Genomic DNA, 13,712 nt, shown 5'->3' on the forward strand with positions numbered 1-13,712 from the left:
TTGGTGGTGAAAGAGGTGAAAATGTAGCAGGGCTTGTGTTGAAAGGAGGATGGTGTTGAGCAGAGTGGCTTTATTTATGGGGAGAGGAAGAGATTAGAGCATGGGGATAGGTGCTGTAAATCATGTGGAGTGAGAGCAGTGGGGCGAGGATGTGGCGTGCTGGCTCTTCTTCGTCCCCACGTTGATTTGGTTAATAGCAAAAAGCACTGCTGAGCTCAAATATGTGTTAGAGAGATGTAGAATAAGGTTGGGGTTTTTTTAAGGTTTCGGACTGGAAAACTGAAGCCAAGTGTTCCTTATATTTCCTATCACAGCAGCAAACCAGTGCTGCTGGTAGCCTTTAACTTGTTCGGTAGGAGCGTGATGAACTGGAGTGTTTCAAGAGGTGAAACCTCAAATTTGCAAATGAAAGTTTCATCCCTGCTGCAGAAGGTCTCAGCTGAAGGCTTGAGCGCAGGACTGGCTCGAGCCAAATTACGCGGTACCTGCTCGCCCCCCTTAAGCTCCCAGTGCCTTAAACGCTTCTTAAGTAGTCATCTTATCCTTAAACCCCAGTTGCTTGGAAAATGACCCGCTAGAGATCTTCCCATAGACACAGATATTAACTGGTACAACTGATTCACCTCCTGCGTCTGATGCAGTGGTTAAGGTGTAAAAAGACAATTTCTGAAGCGGTGGCTGCCTGCGGATCCCTGCAGGAGTTAGGAGAAGCTGTGAGTCATCATATGAAAAATTAACCACTTTGTTGTGCTGATACTCCCTATCTGCTGCAAATTCAAGGCTAAATTTTTCCCTTGTTTAAGCACGCCTGGTTTCTTTGGCGTTGTATTGTTGTGTAACTGCTGAATCTGGCCCATTATCTGCGAGGGAACTTCCTTGCTTGTGGCAATGTTTTCGTTCCTTAACACCGCTGTAATGTTCTCTAGCTTTTCTTAAATATAGACCGCGTAATTTTGTGCTTGAAATAATCCATTTGACAGTTTAAAGGAGTGTTTCTGTAGGGGAAACCACTCTCTTGTTGGTTTAATATTAATAAAAAAAAACAAAGGAGGGAGGGAAGGATAATGGCAGTGTCTGGGATGGTCGCGTGTAAAACCCCTACGATACCCCAGATCTGTGTAATAATTTCAAATATCTGGTGACAGTGCAAAAGAATTGCAACGTTACTACCAGAAAGAAAGTCAAAGCAGCTGTTACATCCTGCCTATCCAAATTAAATCTATAGGATGCTGGTTGAGTATAGGCTCAGCAGTGTTGCCTGGCTCTGGAAGCCACTTTCCTGTGTTCGTTGAATCCCTGAGAGCTGCGGGACGACTGGGAGGAGAAGGGGAGCGGATCTGTGAGACGGGTACGGTCTTCAAGGAAGCTGTATCGTGGTACTGGCTTTAATTAGAATTGGTTTTGCTTCCAGGTCCTCTGCGCTGTGGCAAATAACACCGTGCCTGGGAGATCGAGCAGCCACGGTGCAGCATCCTTCTCGGTGAAAAAGAGGTTTTTGTGGAACAGCTGTTCTCCGTATCCTCGTGGAAGTTCAATCTTTCCCTCTCTGTAACCCCTCTGTCCTTGCCTCCCTCCCTGGGGCCAATTATTCGTATCTAAATAGAATAAGCTAAAATCTCCTGCTGTGCTCTGGCGCTTTTGAGGTCCTTGGCTGCCCCAGCCCAAGAGGTGAGTCAGCTGTGCTCTCTCGCGGGGGCTGGGGAAGCCGGAGGGGCGGCTCTGCGGCTCCGATGCCGAGCTGTCAGACTGAATGCAGGGGGGTTAAATCTGAGGTACAGAAAGCCACGGCTCAGGAGCAAAGTCAAAGTGAAGCCGACATCCATCCGGGTCGTGGGCCTTATTTTTTCCCATCAAATAATGCTTTTTTCCCCATCAAATAACGCTTTACACTGCGTATTTCTCAGATGGCTTTAATCACACGTGCAGGAGAAATATCTAGCTATACAAACTGTGCATCTGTCATCTAAAAATTCCTAATTTCATTTTTGTTGCTGTTTATTTCCCGGTACAGGAGGTCTGTGCTGGCAATCGCTTTCTGATCGTGGATGCAATCAAAGACCATCCTTTAAAACTTCCACCGCAGAATCGCTTCAGCCAGGCCTGGGGCTGTTGTTCAGGTTGGCTTTTTTTAGCTTCCATTTCTGGGCCGAAGGCTCAAAGAAGAAAGAAATAGGTGAGAGGAGGGCACAGGCTCCAGCAAAGAGGAAAGAGCAGGCATATGTCTGGGTGTAGTCATACAGCCACCCTGCAGGAGAAAAGATTGTTATTAAAGCTGTTGGATTTTTCTCACTGAAAAAATCATTTTGGGAGGTGGGCGGCAAGCAAAGGATGTGTGTTCTCATTTAAGAATTCCTCAGATATTTTATTTAAGAATAACTTAACCCTTTGTGTGCCTGCTGCCGTGCAGCATTTACATGGGCAGCTGGGGCTATTGCCATCGGTGTAACAGGCCAACTTGTCGGTCGTTCCTCCCAGATCCTTGTAGTGGATGTGGATTTTGTTTGAATTTAATCCCTGATGTTTTTTTCCTGTTTAAATAAATGGGCTAAAAGTGTAGCTGCTGCAGCAGATGGAAGATCCCATTGGACTAATGAGATGACTTGCATGTGTTGGTGTTTGCAACATCTGGGCTGCAAACTCCAGCTCCTCCAGCTTTGCCTTCTTGTGAGCAGACCCAGTTTAATGTAACCTGTCTAATACGAGAGATCCCAGGCCAGGAGCTTGAAGTGAACTTGTTTAAAAGTAGCTTTGTGAGCACTTAAAAGGAAAACCTAAATTCCATAAAGACTCAGGAATCTGCGAGGGGGCAGGTCACCTTTCAAAATGACCTCAAAGTGTTTTGTTTAGTTATAGCACGTCACCTCGTGTCTAGACAATCATTTTAAAGGTGGGTAATTCCTCCGTTTGAATCTAAAATAGACAAAGTGATGGAAGTTGCTGCTGCATGTAATAAAAACCGTAATACACTCCTAAATCTGGCACGAGGTGCTTGGGTGTCCGAGGTGGGTTAGCGGCAGGGCCAGATTTACTGCTGGTGTAAAATGCTGTTCCTCCAGTGACATCCGTGGGCTTGCATGATTTACACAAAAGGCAGATCTGGCCCAAATTTGGGATTCTTAAAACCCACTCTGGTTAGGAAGGCAAATAATATAATCCCCCGAGGTCCCGATCTCAGCCGCACAGGAGCGCTGCCGCTGCTATCGGCGAGTGCCGCGGCCCTGAGTAGGGAAGGAAACGGTGCTGGTAGAATCTGGGGCTCTGCGACAAACCAGAGGTGCTAACGTGTTCCCTGCCATGGATTCACACGCCTGCAGGAAGGTTTTATGAACCAGAGGAAAGGCTGCGGGCTGCTTTGCTCTATCCCGGTTTCAGTTTCTGTTGCCTCGTGCCTCTCTCGGGAGGGAGTTTCAGCTCTGTTTTTTTTTTCTCAGGGATATCGTGTGAGCCACGGTGCAGGCGCAGGCGGAGCTGGCTGTCAGAAAGGAGGATCCCATGGCGCTGGACTTGGTGACGTGGGTGGCTCTTCCGTGACCCTGATGGTTTTTTGCAGAGTGGTTTATTCTCCAAGGTGGGATCCGGTTTGGCCTGTGGGATTTGGACAGCAGAAGGGATGCTAACGTAGTCGTACAGGTGTACAGGACAGAGTCCCCCAGTTGTGGACCTCTGATTTAAATTATTTTAAAAATATTCTTCAGGATATTTTTTAATTTTTTGTTTTGTTTTTCTATAAGCTGTACTTGGCGCTGAGAGACCGGCACTGCCTCCTCACCAGCAGCGCTGCGACCACCTTCCGCACGGCGCCCCAGCCTTCTAAAGCACCCACGGTGTCGTGGCCCCGCTCCCCATCCAGAAAAGAAAAATCATTCCTGCTGCAGAAAGCTGAATTAGAAACTCAGGGTGTGCAAACTTCAGCGAAGCAGCAGTTTTGTAAGCAATGCCGGTAAATCCCTGGCACCTAAATGGTCCAACCTGAACAGCCGCGGCACATATTTATGCTGCGGGCTGTGGTCAGGCTGGCTAAATTGTGCCGCCGGTCCCTAATTGGAAGTTTTGTTTATTCCCGATGCCCAAAGTAGCAGCACCTAGGGTGAAGATGCAGGTGAGAGCATCTAAATGCACGTGCCAACACAGCTTTCAAATGACTCCATCCTCTCCCTTTTCACCACCCAAATTTGCTGGGGCTGATGTTTGTGTCTTGTAATTTTGGATTACGTGGTTTGTTTCGTTTCTTTTGCAGTCTGAGTTACGGAGCTGTACTGCTAATGGAAATGAAGCGTGCTCTTCTCTCCTTAGCTTGCTTGCGGCTTGCCAAAATAATGTTTGCTCTGTTTTGGGTTTGTTTGGTGTTTTTTCAGCGTGGCAGAAGAATCCAGCAGCGCTGGCGGGTGCGGAGCTATGGAAGAGCCTTCAGGCTTCCCCCCCCGGGCTTCTGGCCGGGCCGGCTGCCTCCACATTGAAGGGCGTTTAGTGAAACAGATTTTGCAGGTAAGTCACCTTTTCGTTGCCCTGCGATTAGGCTTTGTTCTAGTACGCAAAATAAGCGGTCTTAACCTTTGTGGTTCTCATTGTGCCTTGGGTTCCACTGCATAAAAGTACTTGAGTTTTATAAAATTGTGATTCTACAGTCAAGGTTTTAGGGAGGTCAGAAGCAGTCGGAGGCACTAAACCCCAGCGTCTCACACAGCGTTTAAATCCTGTTCTGTGTTCTGCCAGGAGCAGATGCTTTTGGACACCAGATCGGTAGCTTCTGGTCACATAAAGCTGTATTGGAAGGGAAAATTGCAGAATTTGTCTTGGATCACAAACCTAGACCCTGAACTCGGAATTGTTTCCCTCTCGCTCTGCCTACAGTGACACGGATCGGTGAGAGTTTTGCTTCTTGGCTTTATTTGGCCTTTATTTATCTCACCAGTATTAAGAAGAGTGATTTCTGTGGAAGGCTTTTTGCAGGAAACCTGCTTGCTTTACAAAATCCAGGCGCGTTCGCACCGTGAGAGGTTAGTGCTTTCAGAAAGCAGAAGGCTTCCCATTAACGAAAAGATATTGGAAGCGGATGAAAGCGCAACGGCTATCTCGGCGTGTGTGATGCATGGATAAGAGATAGCCAGGTTATTTAGCTCTTTTCATACCGTATGTTACTGTGTCGGGGAATTTACTGCGGTGGTTGTACGGGGATTGCTTTCTGGCGGACATACATCTTGTATCCGCAGAGAGGTCTTACCCGATATAGGCTATGTATCACCGTGACGGTGTAAAGCACACTGTCAAGGAAATGCTTTAGTCGCTCGAAATTGCATCCGTATACAGAGTTTTGCCAACCTAGAAATATTGATATGGGGCATCGGTTTTTTTCACACACTCGCGGTACAGCCGCCTTGCTAAAACTTCGCACAGAGCTGGTATTTACAGGACCCTTGGCAGCTTCGAGCAAAGTGCCTCTGCAGGCGTGGGGCAGCTGATAGCGGAGGGCAGGAAGCAGTAAATAAAGAACAAGTTGCCAGGTTTTGTTCAGGATCCATTTGCTAGGTGAGTGCGGGACAACGTTCACGCTGATACTTGACCTTGCAGCTTTTTCTGGTTTCTTTGCACCTTGAGGACCGAGGAAGAGCTCAGGTCCTGTTTCCAGCTATGAGGTATGGCCGAAAGGAAAAGCTTTGTCGTGGCTGAGCTGTTTGGAGGCCCCCGAGCCCATACGCAGAGATTGGAGGCTCACTTCTAAGTGCTTGAAATCTGCCAGATACTCAAAACTTCCTTGGTTTTCTGGCAGAGGAAAGGTCTTTTCATCCTCCTTATCTTTGGGCCCAGGAGCTCTTGTGGCTGACCTGCGTAATCTTCTCCAAAACAAGAGATAACTGAGACTTCTGCTTATGCTTCAGTGCCTCTGCCTGGTGGGACTGCTGCTGAGGCGTCCTTGCCTTACCTTCCTCTCCCTTCCTCTCCGGGCCCTCTGTTCCACGCGCAGTGTTTCAGCGCCCTGCTGGGGCTAAAATCCACGGTAACGTGGCCGTTGCTCTTCTGCCGTGGTCAGGGTTGAAATGTGTGTGGGGGATTTAGCCTCCTTTTTTACCCCTGCAGCTTTTTTCCAAGCTGCTAGTTGGGTTTTGAGAATTCATGAGCAAAATATCGCCAGTGTGTGAAGATAAATTTCTGATATACGGTTGGTTTCTTTTTTCCCCGCTTGGACAGAAAAACCATCCTTGGATGCGTGTGGGTAGGAAAGTGAACCAGGAGCGTGTTTTGTCACTGGATATCTGCGGTGGGTGTATATTATACACAACATTAGAGTTACCTGCTAGAGGAAGTCCTCCGATGGCTACTATCCCAGCAAAGAAGGCAGCAAACCCCAAGTAGCTGTTGAGTTTTTGCACACCCACTAGATCCACCTGTTTGTAAAACAAGATCGATAATCATTGATTGAGTTCACGTGGATGTGCAAGCACAAGAGGGTTTTTTCCCCCCCTTTCTGGAGTGTTTCCTCTTCGGCTGCAGTTTTGAAAGGACTTTGCACCTCTAGGTCCGATCCAGCCTGGAATCCGCTCGCCTCCTTAAGGCCAGCAGGGAAATTACTGGGACACGAGATGCTTTTCTGCCTTCCAGCTGCGTGGGCATCTCCCAAAACTAGTAGCGCTGCTAAGACTTTGAGGAAGGTGTTTTAAACTCTGAATTCCTTCCCAGAAAGAAATGCCAGATTATAATGATACCTCACTACCCGGCTCGGTTCCTAACAGCTCTGTGTGTGGTGTTAGATAATTCTGGGCTCGGGAGCAGACACACACAGACCTCTCAGCGTTAGTGGGAAGGGGCCGGGGTGAATCCATTCATTTCCGATGAGCTGGAGCAGTCTCCTTTAGAAAGGAGGGTGTGGAAGGCCATTAGCAGAGGCAGGTCATTAAAAATCTGCAATAAACTCCCAGTGCTTCTGTTGCATCTCGGCTGTGGATGCCAGTAAGTGGGTTGGAGGGGAGGTTTGGGGCTCTGCAGTGGGTCAGACTGGGAAGGCTGGAGGGGAGAGCCCTCTCACGCAGGTCTGCAACAGCCCAGGGCAATTCAGCTTTACGAAGGGGTTTTCGGATGACTTTGGAACACTGTTGGAAATGCCACGTGCTACAATTTTTAATGAAATATCCTACTCACCAGCACAGGGAGGACCAGAGCCATGAACCCACCGCAGAAGATGGCGAAGGCCACCGTGTAGGTCATGAGTAAGGGGAAGGTGGTGGCCAGAGGACAGAGCAGGTTAGTGACGCCGCAGAGGACGAGGTAAGCCACGTGGTAGTGATACTTCTTGGTCCGGTTCTGGTCGGCGACCCAGCCCGAGAGCAGCTGGCTGACCGTCTCCGTGATGCCTGGGGGGAAGAGGAGTTCACCAGAGCCTCAAAGAAGACTTAATTTCTCTTTTTATTTTGCCATTTTGCACTGCCTTGCCCTGCAGTGCCTCCCCATCCCACCTGCCGCTCGCTGTAAGAACGTGACCGCGAAGGGCTGAAATGCCGGGAAGTTCCAGGAAGGTGTTTTTAGGCTGTTGTAAAATTCATGCTTGTGTATTTTTTTTTTTCTCTTTACCTCGGTGCCTGCTATTGCCAAGTGCCTGTGGGTGCACTAAAGTGGTCTGTAAAAATTCAATTAAGGGCTGTGCACTCAGCAGAAAACTCTGAAATGCCCTTCAGTAAAAATAGCAAAGATAAGTTGGTCATTCCATCTTTTTCAAGGTAGAGAAAAAGCAGAATATTAAGAAGAAATATGCTTATGAGATTTTAATTTTTATAAAGAAGCAAAGAAGGATAGAAGCCCAGCATTTTTTTCAAAGGCTCGGCAAACTTTTAATTCTTGGGTTTTGCATTTCTCAATATGTTTTTATGAACTAAAGACCAGAGGAGGGCTCCCTGTCAGCTAATGTCGTGCTGATCCTGCTCTTAACTCAAAATATCAGATGAATTCCTGCGCTCTCCTAGATTCCTGGACAGCGCACGTCACTTCTAAATATTATACGGCAGCGTGGAAGTAAAATTTATTTTTGTACAATAAAATATTTTATGATGACTGAGGTTGCAGCCACTTTATTAACGTGACGCGACTTTAGGGTTAATCCCTGTGATAATCCCAGGCACGTTGTTATTTTGGGGGGCTGGGGGTTGGTGGTTTGTTTTTTTTTCCCTTGGAGGTGAATGTGCCACCAACTGGCTAGATCCAAGGTAACGGTGGGGTTTTTTCCCCCCCAATACTGAATTTTTCTCTCTCTGCGCACGTTCCTGGGTCAGACTGGAGGTCTCTGAATGCCGAGTGACTCTGGATTTCTGTGGGTTTAAGCAAAGCAGGGGCCGCGGTGGGAAGGCTTTAGGAGGACAGATAGCACCTATGTAATTGGAAACTTGTGCTTGTTCGGTGCGGCGAGGATGGGCGATCATCTAGCTGAGGTTGAGAGAACCACCCACCATGTGAGAGCGACTTTGTACATCTACAGAAGGCGACGCTATATATACAGAAGGGGGTAAGGGCTGTGAGCTAAAGCTCTTTCATGAAGATTTATTCTAGGCCATATTTGGGACTATTTCTTGGCAAGATTTGAGTTGCTTTTCTTTCCTATTTTAGCATCATTGTAATTATAAATGGGTTTAAAAGATTCTTTTGCCTACCAGCTACTGAAATGAGGTAAGAGGCATCCATGCTGCTTATGCCCAGCGTCCTGGCTCTTGCTACCAGGTGGAACATGGGCACGAAGTAGGCCAAGTGGCTGAACAAAAAAGACCACGTGAAAATGCAGAAGACCGGATCCTTCAGCGGGGAGACGTCGAGGAGAGGCTGTGACTTTTCTTTTTCGGTCGGTGGAAGGGATTTGTAGCTTCTCTTGGCCTCGGTGGCCATTTCTGGTGAGCAGCTGTTCACAGGGAGTTTCTCAAGCCCTTCCAAAGCCGACGTATTCACCGGACCAGAGACATCTCTGCCGTGGGGCATCATGAGCCCCTCCGTGGTGGGAAGGTCCTGTGCGCTGCAGAGCTGTATTTCCCTGCGAGTGGTTTCACCTAAGCACCCATCGAAGGTTTCTGAATCCTTTGTCGCCTTTAAAGACTCACGGTCTTGATTTGTAGCAGAGGAGCGTTGGGGCGGCGGGGTGCTGACGGGGCGCAGCAGCATGCTGGAAGGCACGAGGTTTAACATGATGCCTCCAAAAATCAGGAGAGTACCTGAGGGAAGAGAGAAGATGTTTTTTTTTTTCCCCAGCACGAGAACGGAGGAGCAGTAGGAAATGATCTTCCTAGAACCAAGGTGTAGTTTGTATTTGGATGGAGAAAGCTCTGTCGTAAGGAGGAGGTATCTTATAGGAGCTTTTATTCCTGTTTTTCTGGCTGGAGGTCCCTTTTGCTGTGATGCGCACAACAAATCCAGAGCTACCTCTGGGATTTGGGAGTTTGTTTTGTTTTCTCTCATTAGAAGCCCGTTACATGTGACGGATGTTCAAGATGATCTGAAAAAGTGTGGTAAAAGTAGGGATTTTCAGTTTTGGTTTCCGAGGTCTCTGTTTTGTCTCTGACTTAACTTTAATGACTGATTAAGTGTTTAACCATTAACCAGATGTCCCCAAACTATCCTAGACGAGGCAGAGTTGTCCCTCGGAGCATCCAACTTTAATTTTTAAAAAGACCCTCCTATGCTGCCGGATATCCTCAAACTCCTCCTTAATGCTGGTGAATTTGGCTAAATGGGAGATGTGCTCACCTTGCCAGCCATAAAAATCGATGAGAAGTTGAGTGAACGGCGCTATTAGAAATGTCAGCCCCATCCCGGAGCGGGCGATGGCGTTGGAGAAAGCCAGCCGGGTCCTGCAGCGCTTGGCCATCATCACCGCGGCCGCCTGGTAAAGGCAGGCAAACCCCATACCTGCGGGAAGGGGAGAAATAAGATGTCCGTGCCCAAAAAGTGACTGCTTCATGTTGTGAGCTTTCGGGATTCAAAGTCATGCCATCCCAAGCGCGTTGTCCCCAGAGTAGAGCCGCTCTGCGGGGTTCACAGGCTGAAAGCGAGGGGGCTTTTGCTGTTGCAGTCAGTGGAGAACAAGATTCATGCGTGGAATTTAGTGTCTGGGGGTTTTCAGGCTGTGCACTTTTAGTAAGGGATTTTAAAAGGCTGGGATTCATGTCGAGTCTTGGAAAAAAGCAAGGTTAGTTGGGCCTAGCTTGTTGAAACTGGTATTTTATGCTCCTGAGAGTGAAGCTTTGGGGTTTCACGCAACATCTCAGAGAAGGGAGCTGGGGATGCCTTACTGTTAAAGGGGCTGCCTGGTTTAACGGTACAGGAGCTGCTTTTACTCATCTCAGCCCGAGCCGCAGGCTGCTCACCCAGGAGGAGTCCCATGGAGACGCAGAGGAAGGGGACGCTGGTGGCCTGCGTGCTGAGCAGGCAGCCCCCTCCGATCAAGCTGGCCCCGATGATGGAGGTCGGCCGCTCGCCCAGCTTCCTGCAGACCACGGCCACGAGTGGGGCTGGAAGGGAAAGGAGGGAGAAATCTCGGGCTGAAGACAACAAATGACGCTTTGCAGGGCTTGGGGAGTTGTACTGGGGCCGTTGCATCTGGTGCCCTGGCGAGTGGTCCTTGTGCCACCCGGGGAGGGAGAGGGGGTGACACAAGCGGTTGGGGATGGGTTAGTGTTCAAGAGCAGCCAAGAGGCCTTGCCTCGTGCCCTGGGAGCTCAGGGGACGGGGCAGGGGAAGGAATCAAAGCCCAAACTTTCAGATGTCCTGGGCCTGCTTCCTAATGCACACCGTGCTCAGTGGCCGCGAGCAAGCAGCTGGCTTGCTCGGAGGCAATAATGTTGGTGTTAGGGGTGAGGCTTTGCTCTGAAGGTATATAATAAACCTGCTACAGCAAGGTGTCGTGACACACGCAATCCCTGTCGTTGGACCGTGCTGCTGCCGAGATCCGCGTGGGTACCAGCCGTGTCCGGCTCGCAGCAGCCTGGGGTGGATGGCGGATCTGCAGAGCATCCTCGGTGCCCCTGACATCAAAGCAAACGGGCTTGAGGTTGAAGCGCTGCCCCCATCCGTACGACGCCAGCTCACCTCCTAGGAAGCGCAGGGAGGACATGATGGAGCCGATCCAGCTGACCTGCTCGGAGGAGCCCCCCACCTCCTCTTGGAAAGCCACGAAGAAAATCCCAAAGGTCTTGAGCATCCCCATCACGAGTACGTTGACCTGAATTGGAAGCAGACAGAGGTGGGATGCCAAAGGGGTCAGACAGGAGGAAAAGCTTTTCTTTCTGCTTTTCTTGTGTGGATAATTTGTTGTGCTTGGGGAGGAACAAAGCGGGACACGTTAACTGGTGTAGTGTGTGGTGGGGAATAGGAGCAGGGCGGACTGGTGGTGGCCACGCTGCGCTTTATTAACAGACCCTCAAAACACCTTCTGTGCAAGCTGGCTTTTCCAAAGAGAAGGAACAAAACAACACTAGAACCTGACTCTTGTAGGGTTTTTTTTCTCTGTAAGTTACTTTTTAGTAATAAAAAATAATCTAAATGGGTCTGAGCGCCCTGAAGGATGACTAGGAGTTGATGAGGTGTTGAGCGGAGCAGGGATGGACGTTACCAGTGCGGTTTCCCAGGCTAACCCTGCCGCGGGGGCAAAGGATGGTTTGTGTCCTCAGCGTTAACTCCCTCCCTCTTCCCTGGTAGTGGGTGGTTAATGATTGGCAGCGAGTTACTGTGGATGGAGTGGAAGGGGGGAACGCTTTCCTAGCTGGGGGATGGCATTGTCTTCAGCACTGATGGGAAGATGGTGTGTGGTTTTAAAGCCTGTAGCATGGAGAATTAATGCCTTTAAGTGGTGTCGAGATGCCCGGTCCTTCCGGGAGAGCATAACCGAGCGCGTGTGTGCTGCCTGCACCCTGTGCTGCTCCTGCAGCCCGTCCCTGGGGACCCAGCTCAGCTCCGATCCTCCGCTGCCCCAAGATGGGATCTTGCCCATGCTCAAGGTCCAAGACACCCCTTTGGGCTTTGGTACCCCAGTGATGGTGTGTATGAGTAGGGAAAAGTCATCTTATCGTTGCAAGCTGCCTTTTGGCCCTGGGCTGCAGGTTGGGCACCTTCATTTCCATCAGCCGAGATGTTTTCGGGTGGCGTTTCACAGGGGAAGGTGTGTGCCTTTGCTCAGCCTGCAGTGAAATGGGTGATGGCTCTCTGTAGCAAAGCGCCGCTGAGTTTTGCCCTTAGCTCGGTGGGATCAGCCTCTCCTGCCCCTTGCTCTGGGTGAGCGAGGCTCGAGACTTCCTGTCTGCCCCAGCTTCGGGAGGGTTTAGCTGAATTTGTTCTCTGCTTACCAGGAAGAAGTGAAACACCACTCCCCAAGCCCACCCTCCGTCCGCAGCTTTGGTGCCTGGGCTCTCCCCGGCTGCCGGAGCCTCCGGCTCTTCCTCCTTCTTTTCCCCTGGAAATGAGAATTTCAGGACATGTTAACACCTCGCTCTGTTGCTGTTCAGTTAAAAAAACTGCTCCTGTGCAAGCATCAGCTGCCTTTGAACCCTTCAGCTCCCTGGCTGTTAATGAGGTAGGCACCGGTATTTTGCATTCAGCTTGCGAAAGCTCTTGAGGGTGGGTGAAGCTGTTACTAACCTTTCTGCCAACAGATGTTAAGTTGCACATTATCGCCGCCTGCAAACAGTTTAATATCCTTTCTCTTTCCCACCAAATTACTGTAACCACTTAAGCTTTAAGGGATTTTAAGTGCCAAGCACTTAGAGCAGATAGTTTGTGCCAGAAGGCGGGGGGTCACTGTCCATCTTTGAGCTCTCATGGGAAGCTTATTTCCCTTCCATCCTCTCGCCCATCCCACCCGAGGGAGCAGCTGGACCCTAGAGCAGCCGGGGCTGATGAACCTGAAACTTTTCCTTACCGCCTTGCTGCCGCATGCTGGAAAATCCTCCCTGAAAGCGCCGACTGCAAAGAGGAATCGCTTCTTCATTTGCTCCAGAGACTAAATCCCCCCTTCCTGACTTGGCACCCCAAATTCTGGTCCTTCAGGGAGGACAGCGGTGTCTGTCCTTCCCGACGAGCCCTGAATCGGGACATGGAGCCTGGCAAGCGCTGGGGCTGTGTGGACGGAGCCCGTCCTCCTCCTCCCAGGAGGCAGAGCCGGACTTGTGGGGCCACAAGTCCAGGAGTCCCTCCCCTTCCCCGGCTGGGAGCAGGAAACCCGGGGCTTTCGGAGCAGAAATCCTGTTGGGAGGAAAGAGCAGGGGAAGCTTGCAAGGGTTAAAGACCCAGGGCTTTGCCTGGAGCTAGCCAGACGTTGAGCAGAGCAGTAGGTGGCAATGGTGGACTGAAGCCAAACCTGCGGCGGGGGGCGGCCGCAGCGGAGCAGAGCCCGGTCGCTGCCTGCCCTGCCTCTGCTGCATGGCTCTTGGCCCAGGAAACTGCGTCATTTAGGAGGGGATAGTCCAGAAATCTTTAGGTTTTCCAGCTAAGATGCTCGGCAGCTGGAGTGGGGCAGCTGGAGCGGAGCAGCTGCGCTGCTGCAGCACTTGAGTGGAGCTGGTAGTCGAGCGAGAGTTGAGTTGGCTCCATGCCCCTATTGTAAATATGCACAAATTCCCGGGTAAATACAGCCGTCGCGCTTCCTACCCCCGTTTCGGTTGACCTGTCACCCCAATCGGTGTTCCTGAGGTCAGATAAAATTGTAGGATCGTGATAGCGATCTCTGCTCCCCTCCCTTGGCAGAGAAGGCA

The 13,712-nt window shown here is 50.1% G+C and overlaps 1 protein-coding gene across 1 annotated transcript; it reads right to left on the reverse strand.

Annotated features, from left to right (window-relative positions):
- Positions 1 to 935: 935 nt before the first annotated feature.
- SLC16A4 (solute carrier family 16 member 4) lies at positions 936 to 13,306 on the reverse strand. Its single transcript, XM_064472261.1, is given in 10 exon segments — positions 936 to 2,104; positions 2,106 to 2,245; positions 6,290 to 6,383; positions 7,135 to 7,346; positions 8,634 to 9,182; positions 9,715 to 9,876; positions 10,335 to 10,478; positions 11,056 to 11,188; positions 12,309 to 12,415; positions 12,881 to 13,306. Coding segments are annotated over 10 exon segments (1,596 nt in total). The 5' UTR covers positions 12,897 to 13,306; the 3' UTR covers positions 936 to 2,065.
- Between the last annotated feature and the right edge of the window lie 406 nt (positions 13,307 to 13,712).

The sequence above is a fragment of the Phalacrocorax carbo genome, chromosome 23 (assembly GCF_963921805.1).
Source record: "Phalacrocorax carbo chromosome 23, bPhaCar2.1, whole genome shotgun sequence".
Classification (NCBI taxonomy): Eukaryota; Metazoa; Chordata; class Aves; order Suliformes; family Phalacrocoracidae; genus Phalacrocorax; species Phalacrocorax carbo.